The 21,614-nt window shown below is 42.6% G+C and overlaps 1 protein-coding gene across 5 annotated transcripts in view; it reads left to right on the forward strand.

Annotated features, from left to right (window-relative positions):
• Positions 1 to 298: 298 nt before the first annotated feature.
• DDHD2 (DDHD domain containing 2) overlaps positions 299 to 21,614 on the forward strand; it is a 30,814-nt gene continuing 9,498 nt past the window's right edge. Inside the window, exons 1-15 of one of the 5 annotated variants that reach the window (XM_003902655.2) lie at positions 299 to 711; positions 1,821 to 2,048; positions 3,219 to 3,409; positions 6,346 to 6,435; positions 6,897 to 7,017; positions 8,365 to 8,454; positions 10,352 to 10,487; positions 13,929 to 14,137; positions 14,422 to 14,489; positions 15,876 to 15,998; positions 17,698 to 17,793; positions 20,150 to 20,266; positions 20,370 to 20,525; positions 21,029 to 21,131; positions 21,264 to 21,434. In XM_003902655.2, the coding sequence (XP_003902704.1) occupies positions 1,829 to 2,048; positions 3,219 to 3,409; positions 6,346 to 6,435; positions 6,897 to 7,017; positions 8,365 to 8,454; positions 10,352 to 10,487; positions 13,929 to 14,137; positions 14,422 to 14,489; positions 15,876 to 15,998; positions 17,698 to 17,793; positions 20,150 to 20,266; positions 20,370 to 20,525; positions 21,029 to 21,131; positions 21,264 to 21,434 (1,891 nt within the window). In that variant the 5' untranslated portion in view covers positions 299 to 711; positions 1,821 to 1,828. Of the gene's footprint in view, positions 712 to 1,820; positions 2,049 to 3,218; positions 3,410 to 6,345; positions 6,436 to 6,896; positions 7,018 to 8,364; positions 8,455 to 10,351; positions 10,488 to 13,928; positions 14,138 to 14,421; positions 14,490 to 15,875; positions 15,999 to 17,697; positions 17,794 to 20,149; positions 20,267 to 20,369; positions 20,526 to 21,028; positions 21,132 to 21,263; positions 21,435 to 21,614 lie in introns of those variants that run through there. The other 4 variants (XM_009212898.2, XR_001905481.1, XM_009212899.1 and 1 more) reach the window with 4 other exon arrangements.

Raw genomic sequence — 21,614 nt, forward strand, 5'->3', positions numbered from 1 at the left:
CGCCAACACCACATTTTTTAGGGATACCTTTTTGGTAACCTCTAAATCATAATAAATGCACGGAGGAGGGGCCAAAGCCTTTTTTCCTGGCAAAAGCCAGTGACACCCGTTCTCAGCACCCAGAAACAGAGGCAAGGAGCGGGGCGACTGCGCCCTCCGCCCTACTCCGCTGATCCCAGGACCGCGGCGTCCCTGTGTCCGGTGGTCCCCTACACGACCCTGGCGCACTAGTAGGGTCTGCAGCGTATCACGAGGATCAGGTCAACTTTCCCGCCCCATACGTGAGGGGCCGCCTCGAAGCCCTTTCCGCCACGGACACTCGAAACTCTTCCTGGCAGTTAGACCTCAGCCGCCAGCCGCCCGCCGCCCGCCGCCCGGCGCTGCACCTCCCTGCCCGCAGGAGGAGCCACGTCTCGCGCGAATCCCTCCACCTCTCGCGACACTTGCCACCCGTGCCCTGCGGCCCTGCGCGCCCCACCCGCGGTCGCGCGCCGCGCTCCCCGCCGCCTCACCTTTTCGCCCGGCATCCGGGCCCGCTACTCGCCTACTGGGAGCGCCGTGGCGCCTGGTGTTCGGCGCGAGCCCGGCTGGGCCGCAGGTTCCGCCCTGCTCCGCCGCGCCCCGCCCGGGCTGGGGTAAAGGCCGCGGCCGGGCCATGCCGTGTCCCCCTCAGGGAGGGCAGGAGAGCCTGAGGAGTGGCGGGGCCGCCAGGTGAGTCCGCGTCGGGCGGCTGGACCGAGGGAGGCCGGGCTGGGTGCCGGTGGGCGGTGCAGCGCTGCGGGGCCGGGATGCGGAAGCCCCTAGCCTGGGGGAACCCTGGGCACCCTGTGAACCCTGTTTACCCTGTGGTCTGCACTGGCTGTCCTGCTGCTGTCGCGGGACTGCGGGCGGACAACCTGAGCCCGAGCTCCGAGGGCCCGGAGCGGGGCGCCAGGGCCTAGGGTCGCGGGGGCTAGGGGCGCGCCAAGGTGGCTGAGGTAAGTCTGTGCGGGGAAAAGGACAATGGAGCCGAAAGCCGGCGTCTACCGTCCCGCTGGGCCCGCGTGAGATGCGCTCCTGCCCCCTGCCCTACGGGGCAACTTAGAAGTGTCCCTCTGGTGCCTGCGGCGCTGGTCATTGCCGAATGGAAGGAGTGTTGGAGAGGTAGAAACAGCTGGTCAGAGCAGCCTCTGCGGGAGGAGGCTTTTGAGGTCGCTCGTTACCTTTCCTCTGAGATTCTGGCTGTGCGAGTGGGCGTGCGCGTGCGCACCGTGGCCCCGGGCTAGATTTCTTTTCCGAATTTGTGCCACCGCCCATTAATCGACTTCAAGGATCCATCAAAAATGATTGGTTCCTAAGCGAGTAGTTTTATTTTTTTTGTATTTTAAGATTCTGTTAGTTGTGTAATGGTAGGGGCCTGGAGCCCAAAACCTTGGCGTTACTAGCACAGGGCATGACCCAGCTGACTTGGAGTAAATTTTCTGCCTTTAACTACATTTAGATTGGAAATTAGGGTAAAATGTTTTTGTTGCAATCAAGTTTCGAGCATGTGGTCCTGTAATTCTGGGTTTGTTTTATAACTTATGGACTGAGTAAAATTACCCAGTTTTCCGAGAGAATTGGGAACTCCGCGCAATGGTTGATCTAATAGAATTATTTTATTTAAAGCTTCCACCCATCCAGCTGCTAATTTATGTTATTTTTCTTTTAAATTATGTAGATGATGTTGTTGTTGTTGTTGCAGAAATGGCTCCGTAAAATGATTAGTTTTGTGCTTGTGTATGTGTGCGAACAGTTACACAGTTAAAATCATTTTCCTGATAGTTTTCTTTTGTCTTTAGGGAGCGAAATGTCATCAGTGCAGTCACAACAGGAGCAGTTGTCCCAGTCAGATCCATCCCCATCACCAAACTCATGTAGTTCCTTTGAGCTAATAGACATGGATGCTGGCAGCTTGTATGAACCAGTTTCTCCCCATTGGTTTTATTGTAAGATAATAGATTCTAAGGAGACATGGATTCCTTTCAACTCTGAGGATTCACAGCAGCTGGAGGAGGCATATAACTCTGGTAGGTGAAAATTATGACTTGGAATAGACAAAGACTTCCCCCTCTTCAAACTATAGTATAATGGTCCTTATAGTGAGTGCTATGAAAACTAAATTTTAGATTTTTCCAGTTAAATAATTTCTTACAGCATTTTATATAGAACTTCTGCACTAATACCTAGCCAATCAATAATATTCCAGAATTTGGTCTGTATTTTGAAAACAGTATCTATTATTATTTCTGCATAGTTACCCAATAATTTTTTTTTTCCTTAGAGTTGGGGACCTAATTATATTGTCTAGGCTGATCTTGAACTCCTAGGTTCAAGCAATCTTTCTGCCTGGCCTCCCAAAGTGCTGGAATTACAGGCGTGTTACACCCTGTGCCCAGAGCCCCAGTAATATCTTTAATGTTCTAGCTTATGTTTTGTTTTATAAAGAATGTGTAAGGCTGGGTGCAGTGGCTCATACCTGTAATCCCAGCACTTTGCGAGGCCAAGACGGGCAGATCACTTGAGGTCAGGAGTTCGAGATTAGCCTGGCCAGCATGGTGAAACCCCTTCTCTACTAAAAATACAAAAGTTAGCCAGATGGGTGGTCTGTGCCTGTAGTCTCAGCTACCTGGGAGGCTGAGGCAGGAGAATTGCTCAAACCCGGGAGACGGAGGTTGCAGTGAGCCAAGATTGTGCTACTGGACTCCAGCCTGGGTGACAGAGTGAGACTTGTCTCAAAAAAAAGAGAAAAAAGTATGTATAGAGTGGGGTGTCACAGTGCAGAAGAATGAACTCTCTAACTTGTCACTTGACTTTTCTTTTATAAAACAAGAATGATTCTATTTATACTGAATCATCATGATAGTTATTAATTTACCTTATGGTTCCCAAGCAAACTCAGAAAAATCACATTATATACTTTTTTTTTAAGGGGCACTGCTGTCTTTCCTCAGAAAAAGAACAAAACTGTTTGGGTAATATTTTTTTCATGTTTCATTAAAATCAGGAATGGTTTTGACGGTTTGTAAAGTAGGTAGTGAAAAAGATATGAATTAAATTCCATTTTGTTTGGTGTTTAGCCAAGTAGGAACTGTTCATTCATGTGTTTTATAACATTATTTAGAGTATAACTCAGAATTGTATGTTGGGAGATATATTTTGAAATATGTACTTCTTTTCCCCTTTTCAATCCTTGAAAGGAAAAGATTGTAATGGGAGAGTTGTTCCTACTGATGGGGGCAGATATGATGTTCATTTGGGGGAAAGGATGCGGTATGCTGTATACTGGGATGAACTAGCATCGGAAGTGAGACGATGTACATGGTTTTACAAGGGGGACAAAGACAATAAGTATGTTCCCTACTCGGAGAGCTTCAGCCAAGTTTTAGAGGTATTCTTTTGACTCTTTTTTTACTTATTCTTTCCTTCTCTTATTTAATAATCTTTCTTTTGTAATTTATTTTGTGAAATTTCCAGAAAGAGTTTGGTTCTGTCTGTATCACATTATAAAACATGATAAAGCATTTCTATTTGCAAGCAAGTTTCAGGATGAAGTAGTCTTATTTTCAGATTTTTTTTTTTTTTTTTTTTTTGAGATGGAGTCTCACTCTGTTGCCCAGGCTGAAGTGCAATGGTGCGATCTTGGCTCACTGCAACCTCCACCTCCTGGGTTCAAGTGATTCTCCTGCCTCAGCCTCCCAAGTAGCTGGGATTACAGGTGGCCGCCACCATGCCTGGCTAATTTTTTTGTATTTTTATTAAAGATGGGGTTTCACCATGTTGGCTAGGCTGGTCTCAAACTCCTGACCTCAAATGATCTGCTGGCCTAGGCCTCCCAAAGTGCTGGGATTACAGGTGTGAGCCACCGTGCCCGGCCTTTTTCAGATTTTAGAATACAATGGAAATGGCTGTGTTGTTTTAAGGTGTAAAAAAAGAAAACAGTACTCTGGGCCTGGTGGCTCACGCCTGTAATCCCAGCAGTTTGGGAGGCCGAGGCAGGCGGATCACCTGAGGTTGGGAGTTTGAGACCAGCCTGACCAACATGGAGAAACCTAGTCTCTACTAAAAATACAAAATTAGTCGGGCATGGTGGTGCATGCCTGTAATCCCAGCTACTCGGGAGGCTGAGGCAAGAGAATCGCTTGAACCCGGGAGGAGGAGGTTGTGGTGAGCTGAGATCGCACCATTGAACTACAGCCTGGGCAACAAGAGAAAAACTCCATCTCAAAAAAAAAAAAAAAAAAAAAAAAAACTGTTGTGCACCATGGCTCTTGTCTGTAATCCCAGCACTTTGTGAGGCCAAGGCAGGAGGATGACTTGAGCCCAGGAATTTGAGAACAGCCTGGGCAACAAACCGAGACCCCATCACTACAAAAAAAAAATACACACACACACACACACGCAAAGTCTATTATGCTATGGTCACAGGATTGATCTTTTTTAGCTTTTATTTTTCTTGCTCTGAAAACTGAAATTTTTCTTTAAATTGGAGTAGAGCATTAGTATTTGTTTTGTTTTTTTTTTTTTTTTGAGACGGAGTCTCACTGTCGCCTAGGCTGGAGTGCGATGGCGCGATCTTGACTCACTACAACCTCTGCCTCCCAGGTTCAAGCGATTCTCTTGTCTCAGCCTCCTCCTGAGTAGCTGGGACTACAGGCGCCCGCCACCACGCCTGGCTAATTTTTTGTATTTTTAGTAGAGACGGGGGTTTCACTGTGTTAGCCAGGATGGTCTTGACCTCCTGACCTCGTGATCCGCCTGCCTCAGCCTCCCAAAGTGCTGGGATTACAGGCGTGAGCCACCACGCCCGGCCTTTTTCTTGTTTTGTTTGTTAGTTTTCGTTTTTGAGACAGTCTCACTCCGTTGCCCAGGCTGGAGTCCAGTAGCACGATCTTGGCTCACTGAAACTTCTGCCTCCTGGGTTCAAGCACTTTTCCTGCCTCACCCTCCTAAGTAGCTGGGATTACAGGCGCGCCCCACCACACTGGCTAATTTTTTTTTTTTGAGAGGGAGTTCCACTCTTGTGGCCCAGGCTGGAGTGCAGTGGCGCGGTCTCAGCTCACCACAACCTCCGCCTCCTGTGTTTAAGTGATTCTCCTGCCTCAGCCTCCTGAGTAGCTGGGATTACAGGCATGCACCACAATGCCCGGCTAATTTTGTATTTTTAGTAGAGACAGGATTTCTCCATGTTGGTCAGGCTGGTTTCGAACTCCCGACCTGGGATTACAGGTGTGAGCCACTGTGCCTGACTTACACCGGCTAATTTTTGTATTTTTAGTAAAAATGGAGTTTTGCCATGTTAGCCAGGCTGGTCTTGAATACTAGACCTCAGGTGATCCTCCTGCCTTGGCCTCCCAAAGTGTTGGGATTACAGGCATGAGCCACCACGCGTGGTCTAGAACATTAATATTAACAAATATACTAGGCCAGGCGCGGTGGCTTAAGCCTGTAATCCCAGCACTTTGGGAGGCCGAGACGGGAGGATCACGAGGTCAGGAGATCGAGACCATCCTGGCTAACCCGGTGAAACCCCGTCTCTACTAAAAAATACAAAAAATTAGCCGGGCGAGGCGGCGGGCGTCTGTAGTCCCAGCTACTCGGGAGGCTGAGGCGGGAGAATGGCGTGAACCCAGGAGGCGGAGCTTGCAGTGAGCTGAGATCCGGCCACTGCACTCCAGCCTGGGCGACAGAGTGAGACTCCGTCTCAAAAAAAAAAAAACAAATATACTAAAATGTGAACAGTAATTATCTAGTGTAGATGATGGAATTAGGAGTGCGAGGGTGTGTGTGTGTGTGTGTGTGTGTGTGTGTGTGTGTGTGTGTGTGTTTTTTCCCCTTTGTCCTGGTGCTACTATCTGTTGTAATTTCAAAATAGGCTGGGTGCTGTGGCTCATGCTTGTAATCCCAGCACTTTGGGAGGCCAAGGTGGGCAGATCACCTGAGGTCAGGAGTTTGAGACCAGCCTAGCCATTATGGCCAAATCCCATATCTACTAAAAATACAAAAGTTAGCTGGGTGAGGTGGCGGGTGCCTGTAATCCCAGCTACTTGGGAGGCTGAGGCAGGAGAATCGCTTGAACCCAGGAGGCAGAGGTTGCAGTGAGCTGAGATTGCGCCACTGCACCCCAGCCTGGGCAACAGAGTAAGACTCTGTCTCAAACAAAACAAAACAACAACAACAACAAAAAAAGGATTTAAAAATAAATTTGATAAATTGGAGTAGGATATTCTTATTGAAACTCATTAATACAGTAGTATTCTTGTGAATAAGTTCAGTTTTAATAGGAAAGCTACTAGAGAACTCTAATGAAATGTGTTTTCTTTTAAGGAAACTTACATGCTTGCTGTAACTTTGGATGAATGGAAAAAGAAACTGGAATCTCCCAACAGAGAAATTATTATTTTACACAATCCAAAGGTAAAACAAAGCATTTATCTTGTTGGGATAAAAAGTTAATTGCACTGTTAGGGAGAGCTCAATTGGTTTCTTTTGCTAAGCGTTCTGTGTAGGATAACCTTTGTCACATTTTATATTGAATTCACAACTATGAAACTTAAAAACTTATAGCTACTACTGTTACTTACCCAACTCAGCTTATACAAAATAATTTTCTTAGGGAAAAGTATGCCACTGTAGAACAAGAAAATCACTGACATATTATGTGAGCATGTCTTCCATGTAGAAGGGCACTATTGACAGATCCATTAGCCTAATATATTTTCAGGGTTCTCATTTTAAGCTGTACGAGTTGCATATCAAAACTCCAGTTCACATTTGACTGCGTGGTTTGAAAGACATCATTCTACACTTAAAACTGCATTGTATAGAGATGATTGTGTTGTAGAATATTTTTATTTCTCTGATCTGTTCTGTTTAAGCTTATGGTGCATTACCAGCCAGTTGCAGGATCTGATGATTGGGGTTCAGCACCCACGGAGCAGGGTCGACCAAGAACTGTGAAGAGAGGAGTTGAGAACATCTCTGTTGACATTCATTGTGGTAATGTTAACCATTTATTTTTTCTTACCTTATGATGTATTTGTTTACTCCTTAAATTTTGACCTTTTTCTGTGGATTTAGATTACCTCAAGGTTTAAAAATCATCTTTAATCATATGGGTTTATTCCAAGTTGAGATTAGCATCACTTTGTCTAAGAATCTTAATAGATGTAAAAATATCTTTTAAAACTGCTTAGCACATATGGTAGGATGGGTAAAATTTGGCAATACTATTCATGATGTATGTAGCCTGCTCTCTAATGATTCAGAAAAATAAATGTGTGTGTGTGTGTACACACACAAAGAATCATAAAGCAAATGTAATTGTTAAAAAGCTGAATGTCTGTAAAAAGTACGTGGGAGTGTCTGTACTATGCTTTCTAGTTTTCTGTACATTTCTAGTTACTTAAAAATAAAAAGTTTTAAAAACCAGGCTGGGCATGGTAGCTCACACATGTAATCCCAGCACTTGGGGAGGCCAAGGCAGAAGGATCACTTGAGCCCAGGAGTTCGAGACCAGCCTGGGCAATATGGTGAAACCCCATTTCTACAAAAAATACAAAAATTAACTGGGCATGGTAGCACAGGTCTGTAGTCTCAGCTAATTTGGAGGCTGAGACAGGAGGATCACTCGAGCCCAGAAGGTTGAGGCTGGAATGAGTGTTTATCATGCCACTGCACTCCAGCCTAGGTGACAGAGTGAGACTCTGTCTCAAAAAAAAAAAAAAGTTTTTAAAAACTGAAAAAAGGCCAGGTGTGTTGGCTCAGGGCTGTAATCCCAGCACTTTGGGAGGCCGAGGCAGGCGGGTCAGGAGATCGAGATCATCCTGGCTAACCCAGTGAAACCCTGTCTCTACTAAAAATACAAAAAATTAGCCGGGCGTGGTGGTGTACGCCTGTAGTCCCAGCTACTCGGGAGGCTGAGGCAGGAGAATCACTTAAACCCGGGAGGCGGAGGTTGCAGCTAGCTGAGATCACACCACTGCACTTCAGCCTGGGTGACAGAGCGAGACTCGGTCTCAAACAAACAAAAAAAAAACCTGAAAAAAAAAAAAGAACTTTTTTTTTTTTTTTGGCATGAGCCACCGCACCAGCCAAGTTTTCTTTTTCGGAGCTCAGAAACAAAGAAAAAAATCCTGAAAAAAATTTTGCAGATTTATTTCAAGATAAATTAGAAACCAAGTAAAATCAGTGTATTTTTGCTATGTACTTAAAGGACTATTTTATATCTTTTAAATTATCTGTTCATCTTTTAACTTGCTCATATTTATAACCTTTTCATGATGAGTGGTATTAGAATACATGACTAATTATACAGAATAATTTTCTTTTTAATTTCATTTACAGGAGAACCTTTACAAATAGATCACTTGGTTTTTGTAGTCCATGGGATTGGACCAGCTTGTGATCTCCGCTTTCGAAGCATTGTACAGTGTGGTAGGTTTGCAAAGCATGTGAGAAAATATTAATCAGTGCTCTTGTGAGCTGAGATAAAGCCTTGTCTTTGGTCTGTTGTCTTAGCTGCATAAGAGGATTTAGAGAGTTAAAGACAGGTGGCAAGGTAGTAAAGCTTCTCAGCTTAGACCTGAAGTGCTAGGAAATTCCTGGGGCTAATAGTTTATACTCTTAACTATTGTAATAATCTTGAATGAACAAGCAGTTAATCCCTATAAAATTGTTTTATGATGTGACAGTCCTATTTCTAACCATTTCAAATTTACAGGGAACCATAAAGATGATAGAGTTTAATGAATAACAGAAGCATCAATCATTTTTGTAATTCATACTGTGATAAACCTTTGATATTGTAATTGGAGGATTTAAGTCATTAGTATAACTAGATTTTGAAAGGTGTCCTCTAGGCTGGGCGTAGTGGCTCACACCTGTAATCCCAGCACTTTGGGAGGCCGAGGCGGGTCGATCACGAGGTCAGGAGTTCAAGACCAGCCTGGCCAAGATGGCAAAACCCCATCTCTACTAAAAATACAAAAATTAGCCAGGCACGGTGGCAGGCGCCTGTAATCCCAGCTACTCGGGAGGCTGAGGCAACAGAATCGCTTGAACTGGGAGGGTGGAGGTTTCAGTGAGCCAAGATCAGGCCACTGCACTCCAGCTTGGGCAACAGAGTGACACTGTGTCTCAAAAAAAAAAAAAAAAAAAAAAACAGAAAGTGTCTTCTAAAACCTGATAGTATTCAAAGTTTAATTATTCCAATTAGGGTGTCTTATTCTACTGGCTAATGGTTCTAAACATAAACTAGAATTGCATTGTGGAAGGTTGAGATTGATGTGATATGAATTTCAAACAACAGTGTATTTTTTTTTCTTTAAAGTATTGGGTGGTGCTATTTATAAGAACCAGAAAGTTAGGATAGGAATTCAACTGCAAGACTGTTGTTGTATTGTCATGTGATTAAAAAACAAAAAATTGTAACAGTTCCCATGATGCTGACGTTTTGAAGTTAGCCTTCTTTTTTTTCATGTTCCTTTTTTTTTGTTTTTAAATATACTATTTTTTTTCCTGAGACAGAGTTTTGCTCTCTTGCCCAGGCTGGAGTGTAGTGGCGTAATCTCAGCTCACTGCAACCTCTGCCTCCTGGGTTCAAGTGATTATCCTGCCTTAGCCTCCTGAGTAGCTGGGATTACAGGTGCACATCACCATGCCTGGCTAATTTTTGTCTTGTTAGTAGATGGGGTTTCACCATGTTGGCCAGGCTGGTCTCAAACTCCCAGCCTCATACGATCCACCCACCTTGGCCCCCCAAAGTGCTGGGATTACAGGCATGAGCCACTGCTCTTGGCCTGAAGTTAGCCTTCTTTTGATGAAATATTTTGTACGGTAAAAGCAAGTTGTTAGGCCAGGTGTGGTGGCTCACACCTGTAATCCCAGCACTTTGGGAGGCCAAGGCAGGCAGATCACCTAAGGTCAGGAGTTCAAGACCAGCCTGGCCAACAGGGCAAAACCCATCTCTACTAAAAATACAAAAATTAGCTGGGTGTGGTGGTATGCGCCTGTAATCCCAGATCCTCGAGAGGCTGAGGCAGGAGAATTGCTCAAACCGGGTAGGTGGAGGCTGCAGTGAGGTGAGATCTCGGCATTGCACTCTAGCTTGGATTATAGAGCAGTACTCCATCTCAAAAAAAAAAAAAGTTATTAAAGAAACATCTTTTCCTATATGCATTCATAATTTTTCCTGAATACCACTTTATTTTTGACAGAAGTCAGTATGTGTTCTGTGCAAATGTAGTTAGAGTATAATTACATGATTTGTTGCATCCAGATTCTACAGATTTGTTACTTCATTGTTGATGCATAAGTTAATTTTCTTTTCCAGTTAATGATTTTCGCAGTGTTTCCTTGAACTTGCTACAGACACATTTTAAGAAAGCCCAAGAAAATCAGCAGATTGGGAGGGTAGAATTTCTTCCAGTCAATTGGCACAGTCCTTTGCATTCTACTGGTGTGGATGTGTGAGTAATACTTAATACCTTTGAGTTGTTAGCTGTGATAATAATATATTTTCTGATCATTGCTATGCTTGGGGACATTTTTATGCTATAGCTGGCTGAATATTTAAAATTTCTTAGAGATATGCTGTTAAATACTGATCAGTCCTTTGGTTTAATAACCCTGGTTAGGAGTAGAGAGCTGTGTGTATCTTCAGTATGTTTTACTGGCTCACTAGTATTTACTATTACAGCTTCATTGTATCTTTAGCATTAAAGCCAAATGTTGCTATCTTCCCATAGTGTATAACCATTTCCATTTTCAGATGTCAAAAGCCATGCATACCCCAAGATGTACAAAGTATTTTGTTATTCCTTTTGTTATTATATTTAAATAATATTTGTCCAAATTTAGAAAAAAGGGAGGATTTCTCAAACATTGAACTATTAGCATTTATAACTTAGGGAATAATTGGTACAGTGACTTTGAAGTGACGGCTTTCTTAAGGTACAAGCCCATTAGTTTTGTTTGTAAATTTTATGGTAATGACAGAGAAGGTTGCTTAAATTGAGGATATGGGGCTCTTCAGCAAGTAGTGTGTTTCTAATATAGTTCTAGAATAGAACCAGGAGATGCAGGAAGTAGTCAGCATTGTTTCATGAGCTGACCATGCTGGTCTCAGAAATGGCTTTTCTGATTCTGTCTCAGTTCTCAGTACACTATGATTTGGGTATATTCATTTGCCAAACACTTCATTGTGGTGGGGTTCGGATTCTTTAATATTTGAGCAAATGCTAACAGGTTACTAAGGGCATAGCCCTTATAAATTGCAGAAGTAGTTGTATACTTGAATCTTTCTGGGAATTTTAAGAAACCTTTAACTGGTTATTAGATTTTGTCAATGTGGTCTTCCTCTGCCAGATACAAATTCTGTTTGCTTTTGGCACCTGGCACTCACACCTTTTTCTGCTTTTAGAAATTGTGCATTGAGAGAGGGAGCTCTTTATCGTTTGACATGTAATCAAGAAACCTTACTGCTGAGAATTCCAGGAAAAGCCTTTTACATTTTTTGTTTTGTCTTTTTAGAAAACTTTTTTTATTAGAGATAATTTTGTTCACAGAAATTGTATATATGATGAATCCTTGTGTACTGATTACCCAGCCCCAACAAGCCTCAACACATGGCTGGTTCTGCCTCATCTGTATCTTCATACCCTATCTACTGCCCTTTCATGCCATATGGTTTTTATCTTAGACATCCTGTAATTTCATCTGTAAATGTTTCAGTTTGTATCTTTTTTTTTTTTTGGAGTGCAGTGGTGTGATCACAGCTCACTGCAGCCTGGACCTCCTCGGGCTCAGGTTATCCTCACACCCCAGCCTCCCAAGTACTGCTGGGACTACAGGCATTAGGCACCACTCGCAGCTGATTTTTTTCCTTTTTTTTTTTTTTTTTTTGAGATGGATCTTCGCTCTTGTCTAGGCTGGAGTGCAGTGTTGTGATCTCAGCTCACCGCAACCTCTGCCTCCCAGGTTCAAGCAATTCCCAGCCTCAGACTCCCGAGTAGCTGGGATTACAAGCATGCGCCACTACGCCCGGCTAATTTTCTATTTTTGGTAGAGACGAGGTTTCTCCACGTTGGTCAGGCTGGTCTCAAACTCCTGACCTCAGGTGATCTGCCCGTCTTGGCCTCCCAAAGTGCTGGAATTATAGGCGTGAGCCACTGTGCCTAGCCTGATCCAGCTGATTTTTCTATTTTTTGTGGAGTTGGGCTTTTAACATGTTGGCCAAGCTGGTTTTGAACTCCTGGGCTCAAGCAATCTGTCTGCCTTGGCCTCTTAAAGTGCTGGGATTGCAGGTGTGAGCCACAGTGCCTGGCCTGAACAGTATATTTTATTTTTTATTTTATTTTATTTTTGAGATGGAGTGTCGCTCTATCACCCAGGTTGGAGTGCAGTGGCATGATCTCAGCTCACTGCAACCTCTGCCTCCTGGGTTCTAGCAATTCTCCTGCCTCAGCCTCCCAGGTAGCTGGAATTACAGGCATGTGCCACAACGCCCAGCTAATTTTTGTATTTCTTAGTAGAGACAGGGTTTCACTATATTGGCCAGGCCGGTCTCAAACTTCTGACCTCGTGATCTACCCGCCTCAGCCTTCCAAAGTGCTGGGATTACAGGTGTGAGCTACTGCGCCAGCCTGAACAGTATTTTTTTTTTTTTTTTTGAGACGGAGTCTTGCACTGTTGCCTGGACTGGAGTGCAGTGGTGCGATTTCAGCTCACCTCATCTTCCACCTCCTGGGTTCATGTGATTCTCCAACCTCAGCCTTCCAAATAGCTGGGATTACAGGTACACATCACCACACCCCGCTAATTTTTTGTATTTTTAGTAGAGACGGGGTTTCACTCTGTTGGACAGACTGGTCTCAAACTTTGGACCTCGTGATCTGCCCGCCTCAGCCTCCCAAAGTGCTGGGATTACAGGCGTGAGCCACCACACCCGGCCCTGAACAGTGTATTTTAAAGGACTTAAAAAATGTATAACCATAACACTATTATCACACTTAAAAATTTCTTAATGTCATCAAATACCTAGTCAGTGTTCAAATTTCCAGTTGTCTATTATATTTTATATACATATTTTTATATACATTAATTATATATACACATTAATTTTTATGTACATATTTATATAATTACAAACACATTTTAAACTGGGATCCAAATAAGTCCATACATTGCAATTAGTTGATATATCTTTTATTATAAGTCTCTCTTGGGCTGGGCATAGTGGCTTATGCCTGTAATCCCAGCACTTTGGGAGGCCAAAGCAGGTGGATCATCTGAGGTCAGGAGTTTGAGACCAGCCTGGCCAACATGACAAAACCCCGTCACTACTAAAACTACAAAAATTAGCTGGGCATGGTGGCACATGCCTGCAATTGCTATGAGTTCGAGACCAGCTTGGTCAACATGGTGAAACCTTGTCTCTAGTAAAAATACCAAGAAATTAGCCGGGCCTGGTGGCAGGCGCCTGTAATCCCAGCTACTTGGGAGACTGAGGCAGGAGAATCGCTTGAACCTGGGAGGTGGAGGTTACAGTGAGCTGAGATTGTGCCACTGCCCTCCGGCCTGGGCAACAGAACAAGACTCCATCTCAAAAAAAAAAAAAAGTCTCTTAATTTCTTGATTACCACTTACCTCTCTGTCTACATCTATTGTTTTCTTGTAGTTTATGTATGGAAGAAATGGGTTTGACTTGTAGGGTTTCATATTTTCTGAATTTTGCTGATCACATCCCTCTGGCTTCATTACACATGTTCCTTTGTCCTCTTTTTGTTTTTTCGTATAAATCGACAATTGTTTCTTATAAAATGTTTAAGTCTAAGCTTGAAGGCTTAAAATTGGAAGTGGCTATTAAATGTATTTAGGTTTCCTGCTTAAATTATTTTTCCTTTTTTCAGAGATCTGCAGCGAATAACCCTGCCCAGCATTAACCGCCTCAGGCACTTCACCAATGACACAATTCTGGATGTCTTCTTCTACAATAGCCCCACCTACTGTCAGACTATTGTGGACACAGTTGCTTCTGAAATGAACCGAATATACACACTTTTTCTGCAGAGGAACCCTGATTTCAAAGGGGGTGTATCCATTGCTGGTCATAGTTTAGGTAACAAAATGAATTCTGTGTGACCAGAGAAGACTATCACATTTTAAAGACACCTGTTTTTGAAGCACAGTGTCTTTTATCAGTAGGAAATTCAGAGGTCTGGAAGTGGTCTCTCTGATCAAGAAATTTGGAAGGGGTTGGAAGGGTGGTGGTAAATTGGAAAGAAAGACTCCTTGCTGTGTAGATTTGCTTACATATGTAATTGGCTTATGACTTTTTTGTATAACAGACAGCCATTTAGTGCTAATGCTTAGAAATTGTCCCTTCTTCTATTTTACTTATAGGTTCGCTTATATTGTTTGATATCCTAACAAATCAGAAAGATTCTTTGGGGGATATTGACAGTGAAAAGGTAATTTAGATGTTCAGCTAGGTTTTCTTGTAGTTTTCTTTAGTAAGGATTTATAGATTTTAGACTTATTTTTTGTTTTTAGCTGAGTTTAGTTTCATGTCATGACATTACATTTACACTTATTTCCATTTTAACAGACTTTTAATTATCTCTGTCATTCTTGGATTATAGAAGCAAGATAATAATATGCTTCTACAAATAATAATTGTTTAGTCTATCTTATTTTCTTTTGTGAACATGCACTGCTGGTCAAGTGTGGTGGCTCATGCCTGTAATCCCAGCACTTTGGGAGGCTGAGGCTGGTGGATCACCTTAGGTCAGGAGTTCAAGACCAACTTGGCCAACATGGTGAAACCCCATCTGTACTAAAAATACAAAAATTAGCTGGGCATGGTGGTGTGTGCCTGTAATCCCAGCTACTTGGGAGGCTGAGGCAGGAAAATTGCTTGAACCTGGGAGGTGGAGGTTGCAGTGAGCAGAGATCGTGCCACTGCCCTGCAGCCTGGGTGACAGAGTGAGACTCCGTCTCAAAAATATGCACTGCTGAGTTACGGAATCATTGAGCTAAATGAAGTTTGCATATGAACAAATGAATGAATTGGCTACAAATTGATATGATTTATAGAAACTGTTCGAAAGTATTGGGGAACTTGATGTTTAAACATTTTTAGTAAAAATTCCTATAACCATGTATCATCTATAGGATTGATTTGGTACCTATTTCTCCTGTTGGACCATGAGTTCCTCCAGAGCAGAGCTTTTGTCTTAGACTGTTTTATTTCTATTTCTTTTTCTTTTTTTTTTTTTTTTGGAGATAGTCTCGTTCTGTCGCTCAGGCTGGAATGCAATGCAGTGGCACGATCTTGGCTCACTGCAACCTCCGCCTCCAGGGTTCAAATGATTCTCCTGCCTCAGCCTCCCCAGTAGCTGGGATTACAGGCACACGCTACCACACCCTGCTAATTTTTGTATCTTTAGTAGGGTTGGGGTTTCACCATGTTGGTCAGGCTGGTCTTGAACTCCTGACCTTGTGATCTGCCCACCTCGGCCTCCCAAAGTGCTGGGATTACAGGCGTGAGCCACCATGCCCAGTCTAGACTGTTTTATTTCTTAAGCACCATTTTCCTAATTTCTTAAGCACTGAGCTCCCTTAAAATTCAGCAAATGTTTGTTAATGATGATGAATATTTTACTCATTTCTTTAAAAACATGTTTTCAATTGAAGTCGCAAAACCTTGGAACCTCTTAATTTATATCTTGCATAAATGACAGTTTGTTAAAGTTAAGATACATTGCTGTGGAAATCTATGTATTTCTTTACTGCAAAATAGTATAAAGGAAACTAAATGAATTTTGAAAATATGAGCTTTATAATTTAATTTTTAGGATTCGCTAAATATTGTAATGGATCAAGGAGATACACCTACACTAGAGGAAGATTTGAAGAAACTTCAGCTCTCTGAATTCTTTGATATCTTTGAGAAGGAGAAAGTAGATAAGGAAGCTCTGGTAAAAATAATCTTTTAAAACTTTATGCTAAGCCATTTTCAGTATTTTTATTGTTCATCATGTTTACTAAGTGCATACCCTTTAGACACTTTTTAGTCATAAATACTTTATCATTAATGTTCCTTAGCATTATTTATTTGCTTTTTATCATATCAAGTGACCTTTGCCTTGTTCGAAGTTCAAAGTTCAGATGGCCATATTGATATTCATAGAGCAGTGGAGCAGACTAACCAGTACGGCTCATAGAAAACATGAGTGCAAGAACAAACAAATAAATAACCATTAGCTATTCCAACTCTAATTTTCTATTGTACTTTCAAGAACTCTACTGTTATTTGCTTGTTTATTTTTTATTTATTTATTTTTTGAGTTGGAGTCTCACTCTTGCCCAGGCTGGAGTTCAATGGTGTGATCTTCAGCTCACCGCAGCCTCTGTCTCTGGGGTTCAAGCAGTTCTTCTGCCTCAGCCTCCCGAGTAGCTGGGATTACAGGTGCTCGCCACCATGTCTGGCTAATTTTTGTATTTTTAGTAGAGACGGGGTTTCACCATGTTGGCCAAGCTGGTCTGGAATTCCTGACCCCATGATCCACCCACCTTTGCCTCCCAAAGTGCTGGAATTACATGTGTGAGCCACGGTGCCCAGCCAGCTTGTTTATTTGTTTTTTGTTTTTTCCACTTTTGTTTGGCCTTTTTCTGGTTTGTGATACATTCACTCATGTAACAGATATTTAGAAAATGCTTACTATACCAAGTACCGGATAGACTGGTAAATAAGACATATGATCCCTGACCTCATAGTGTTTATAGTTTACTGGGGAAGACACATACTAAATAATCACACACATCATTGCAATTACAATAAGAACTAAGTAGGGAAAGTACACCGTATTGTAAGAATTAACCTGGTCTCAGAAGGTGCAGGAAGGCTTCCCTAATGAGTGACAGTTGGCCAGGTATGGTGGCTCACACCTGTAATCCCAGCACTTTGGGAGGCCGAGGTGGGCGGATCACGAGGTCAGGAGTTCGAGACCAGCCTGGTCAACATGGTGAAACCCTGCGTCTACTAAAAATACCAAGAAATTAGCTGGGCCTGGTGGCAGGCACCTGTAATCCCAGCTACTTGGGAGGCTGAGGCAGGAAAATCGCTTGAACCTAGGAGGTGGAGGTTGCAGTGAGCTGAGATTGTGCCACTGCACTCCAGCCTGAGCGACAGAGCAAGACTCCGTCTCAAAAACAAAAAAAAAAAAGATGAGTGACACTTGAGATCTTGATTGTTAACCTGTTGCGTACTTGTGTGTTTGCTGTATGTTCTCAATGCTTGCATTCATGAGCAGGAGTATAATCCTTCTCAGGCATGTGACATCTAAGTCAGTATAGAAATCAAGGAAGATTTTTATGTCCTGAAGTCCTTACATACCCAACTTCTCTGGGTTTTTTGTTTTTGTTTTTTTTTTTTTTTTACAATAACACAATGTTGTCTGTATTATTGTAACGTTGATATTATAAGTATTGATATTTTCTATTCTTTTTTAGGGTGTTTCATGAATAAAACAGGTCCTTTTTTCTGGAAGTTATTATATGATGTTTTACTACTAGAGAGACAGGCAGCAACAGAGTGCCTAGGTCTTAATCCTCTTAGGGGACAGGATTGATTTTATTTTGTCTAGAAATAAGAAAGACTTGGTTTTCTGTGCATAGGCTTTATGTACAGACCGAGATCTTCAGGAAATGGGAATTCCTTTAGGACCAAGAAAGAAGATATTAAACTATTTCAGTACCAGAAAAAACGCAACGGTATGTGCCTAATACAGCTTGTTGGACCAAGCAATTCTTTGATGTCCATAGTGTATCCTTGTATTTGGCGGGATGTTTATTCTGGGAAGTCAAGCAGTTTTTTGGTAATGGATCTTTGGCTCTTTTTTTTTTTTTTTTTTTGAGACGGAGTCTTGCTCTGTCACTGAGGCTGGAGTGCAGTGGTGTGATGCCAGCTCATTGCAACCTCTGCCTCCCAGGTTCAAGCGATTCTTTTGCCTCAGCCTCCTGAGTAGCTGGGACTACAGGTGCCCGCCACCTGCGCCTGGCCAATCTTTGGCTCTCTTTCTAGAAATTAAACACATTTTCTTTTTTACATCCTTTTTTTTTTCTTTTTCTTTTTTTTCTTTTTTTCTCTTGAAATGAAATCTCGCTCTGTTGCCTGGGGTGGAATACAGTGGGTGATCTCAGCTCACTGCAACCTCCACCTCCTGGGTTCAAGCGATTCTCCTGCTTCATCCTCTTGAGTAGCTGGGATTCCAGGTGCGCACCACCATGCCCAGCTAACTTTTTGTATTTTTAGTAGAGATGGGGTTTAACTATGTTGGCCAGGCTGGTCTTGAACTCCTGACCTCAGGTGACCCACCTGCCTCAGCCTCTCAAAGTGCTGGGATTACAGACATGAATAACCGCTCCTGGCCCGTCTTTTTTTTACGTCCTTAAAAGTGTCATTAGCTTCAGAAGTCTTCTTTCCTCTGGAATTCTCCTTCCATTTATTTATTTATTTTTTTGCTTTTTTTCTTTTCATGAGAGCTTTACCAATATATAATTCACATCACATACCATAAAATTCCCCCTTTTAAAGTTTACAATTTAATGGTTTTTAGTATATTCATAGAGTTTTATAACCATTACCACTATCCAATTTCAGCACATTTCCATTCTCCTTTAGGGAAACCCCATACCTATTTGCTGTCGCTCCTCATTGCTCCCTGCCCCCAGGGAGTCAACCACTAATTAGAGTCAACCACTAGTCTACTTTCTGTTTCTACAGATTTGCTTATTTTGGACATTCCATATAAATGGAATCATACAATATGTGACCTTTTGAGCCATGTGACTGGTTTCTTTCACTTAGCATGATGTTCTCAAGGTTTACCTATGTTGTAACAGTACTTCCACATTCAGTTCTTCTGGTCACTGAATTTCTCTTCCATGTCTTATTAGTTAGTTCTTTTCTTTTCTTTTTTTTTTTTTTTGAGACGGAGTCTCGCTCGTTGCACAATCTTGGCTCACTTGCAACGTCCGCCTCCTGAGTTCAAGTGATTCTCCTGCTTCAGCCTCCCAAGTAGCTGGGATTACAGGTGTGCGACACCACACCCAGCTAATTTTTGTATTTTTAGTATGGGGTTTCACCATGTTGGCCAGGCTGGTCTTAAGCTCCTGACCTCAAGTGATCCGCCCACCTCAGCCTGCCAAAGTGGTGGGGATACAGGCATGAGCCACCATGCCCGGCCAGTAGGTAGTTCTTTTCCAACTTTTTAGCAGGTAGCTCAGTTCTTTTTTTTTTTTTTTTTTTTTTTGAGACAGAGTCTGGCTCTGTCGCCCAAGCTGGGGTGCAGTGGCCAGATCTCAGCTCACTGCAAGCTCTGCCTCCCGGGTTTACGCCATTCTCCTGCCTCAGCCTCCCGAGTAGCTGGAACTACAGGCGCCCACCACCTCGCCCAGCTAGTTTTTTGTATTTTTTAGTAGAGACGGGGTTTCACCGTGTTAGCCAGGATGGTCTCGATCTCCTGGCCTCATGATCCGCCCGTCTCGGCCTCCCAAAGTGCTGGGATTACAGACTTGAGCCACCGCGCCCGGCCTGGCTCAGTTCTTTTTAAAGACTCAGTTCTTGGCCCAGCCCATTGACATCCTACTTGATTACAGAGGCACAGCACTTCATAGAACTCTAGCAGTCCTCAGCATTATCCTCCCACAGTACCCTGCTATTGTTTTCTCTTATGATTGTTGCCTAAAGTTTCAACTGCTGCCGAAATGGCTATGTATGACTTTCATCATTTTAGAGCGTGTAAGAATGTCAGTTAACAATTTAAGGCAATAATTTAATCTTGTTTTCTGAGGAAATCTTCCTAGAATTTTTGGCTGCCATTTCAGAACTTTCCTAAGGGTCCTTTCAAACCAGTAGAAAACTATATAATCCTTTGTCTGTACTTTTACTATATAGTAGCTCCTCATAATTTTTTTTTTTTTTTAATAGAGACTATGTTGCCCAGGTTGGACTTGCACTCATGGGCTTAAACAATCCTCCTACCTACCTCAGGGTCCTGAGTAGCTGGGACTGCAGGTGCGTGCTGCCATGCCCAGCTTCTCCACATAACTATTTTTTATTCTTTAGGGTATTAATAGACCAACCCTGCAGCCTGCTTCAGGGGCAAACATCCCCAAAGAATCTGAGTTCTGCAGTAGCAGTAATACTAGAAATAGTGATTATCTGGATGTTGGCATTGGGCAGGTAACTAATTCTTTTTGATCATTTTACCGCCTGCTATTGGTATGGTAGAAACAGATGTAACTTTTGTTATTAATGAGAGATGCTTTTATTTTCCTCCTTTGAGGTGTCTGTGAAATATCCCCGGCTCATCTATAAACCAGAAATATTCTTTGCCTTTGGATCTCCCATTGGAATGTTCCTTACTGTCCGAGGACTAAAAAGAATTGATCCCAACTACAGATTTCCGACGTGCAAAGGTTTCTTCAATATTTATCACCCTGTAAGCATTGTATAGCTATTGTGGTTTTACCTAAATAACAGGGCTTATTGTTAAAGAACATAGGATTTTCTGTTGTGTTGATTTTTTTTTCCTATTCCATTCTCTAGCAATGGGACAACTTATAATAGTATTGATTTAGAAGTGATGGAACAGAGCTGTACATTTTTTTAAATGAACTTATGATTATTCTTGCTTAAGATATATAGTTCTGGTTGTGCATGGTGGCTCATGCCTGTAATCCCAGCACTTTGGGAGTTCGAGGCAGGAGGATTGCTTGAGCCCAGGAGTTGATTGCTACCTCAGGTATTGATTTTTTTTTTTTTTTTTTTTGAAACAGGGTCTTGCTCTGTCACCCAGGCTGGAGTGCACCTCAGCCATGATTGCACCACTGCACTCCAGCTTGGGTGACAGAGAGACCTCATCTCAAAAAAAAAAAAAAAAGTTACATAGTTTCCAGACTGTACTCAGCAGAGGTAAATGTAGCTCTTGTTTTTTCTATGTAGTTTGATCCTGTGGCCTATAGGATTGAACCAATGGTGGTCCCAGGAGTGGAATTTGAGCCAATGCTGATCCCACATCATAAAGGCAGGAAGCGGATGCACTTAGGTAAGTCTGAGCATAGAACTTGATAATTCTAGACCTTTTGGCCAGTGCAAAGGGCATCATTCACTCTGTTCAGCTGTGTTGGACCCTAAACTCTTTGTAAGTTATTTAATGTTCTTTATTTATATATTTCAGAACTGAGAGAGGGCTTGACCAGAATGAGTATGGACCTTAAGAACAACTTGCTAGGTTCGCTGCGGATGGCCTGGAAGTCTTTTACCAGAGCTCCATACCCTGCCTTACAAGTTTCAGAAGCGGCAGAAGAAACTGAAGCAGAACCTGAATCAACTTCAGAGAAACCTAGTGGTCAGTGACACTGTACACGTTGACCAGCTGCCAGATAAGAGGGATGCCATGGTGTGGTGTTTTTCATAGTTAATTTAATTTAACATTTAATGTCATAGTTAATACTGCATTATTTTGCTTTAGTTTTCAACTTCTAAAGAGCTCTATTCCTGCTTGCATTTAGTATAAACCCAAGGCAAA

The sequence above is a fragment of the Papio anubis genome, chromosome 8 (genome assembly GCF_008728515.1).
Source record: "Papio anubis isolate 15944 chromosome 8, Panubis1.0, whole genome shotgun sequence".
Lineage (NCBI taxonomy): Eukaryota > Metazoa > Chordata > Mammalia > Primates > Cercopithecidae > Papio > Papio anubis.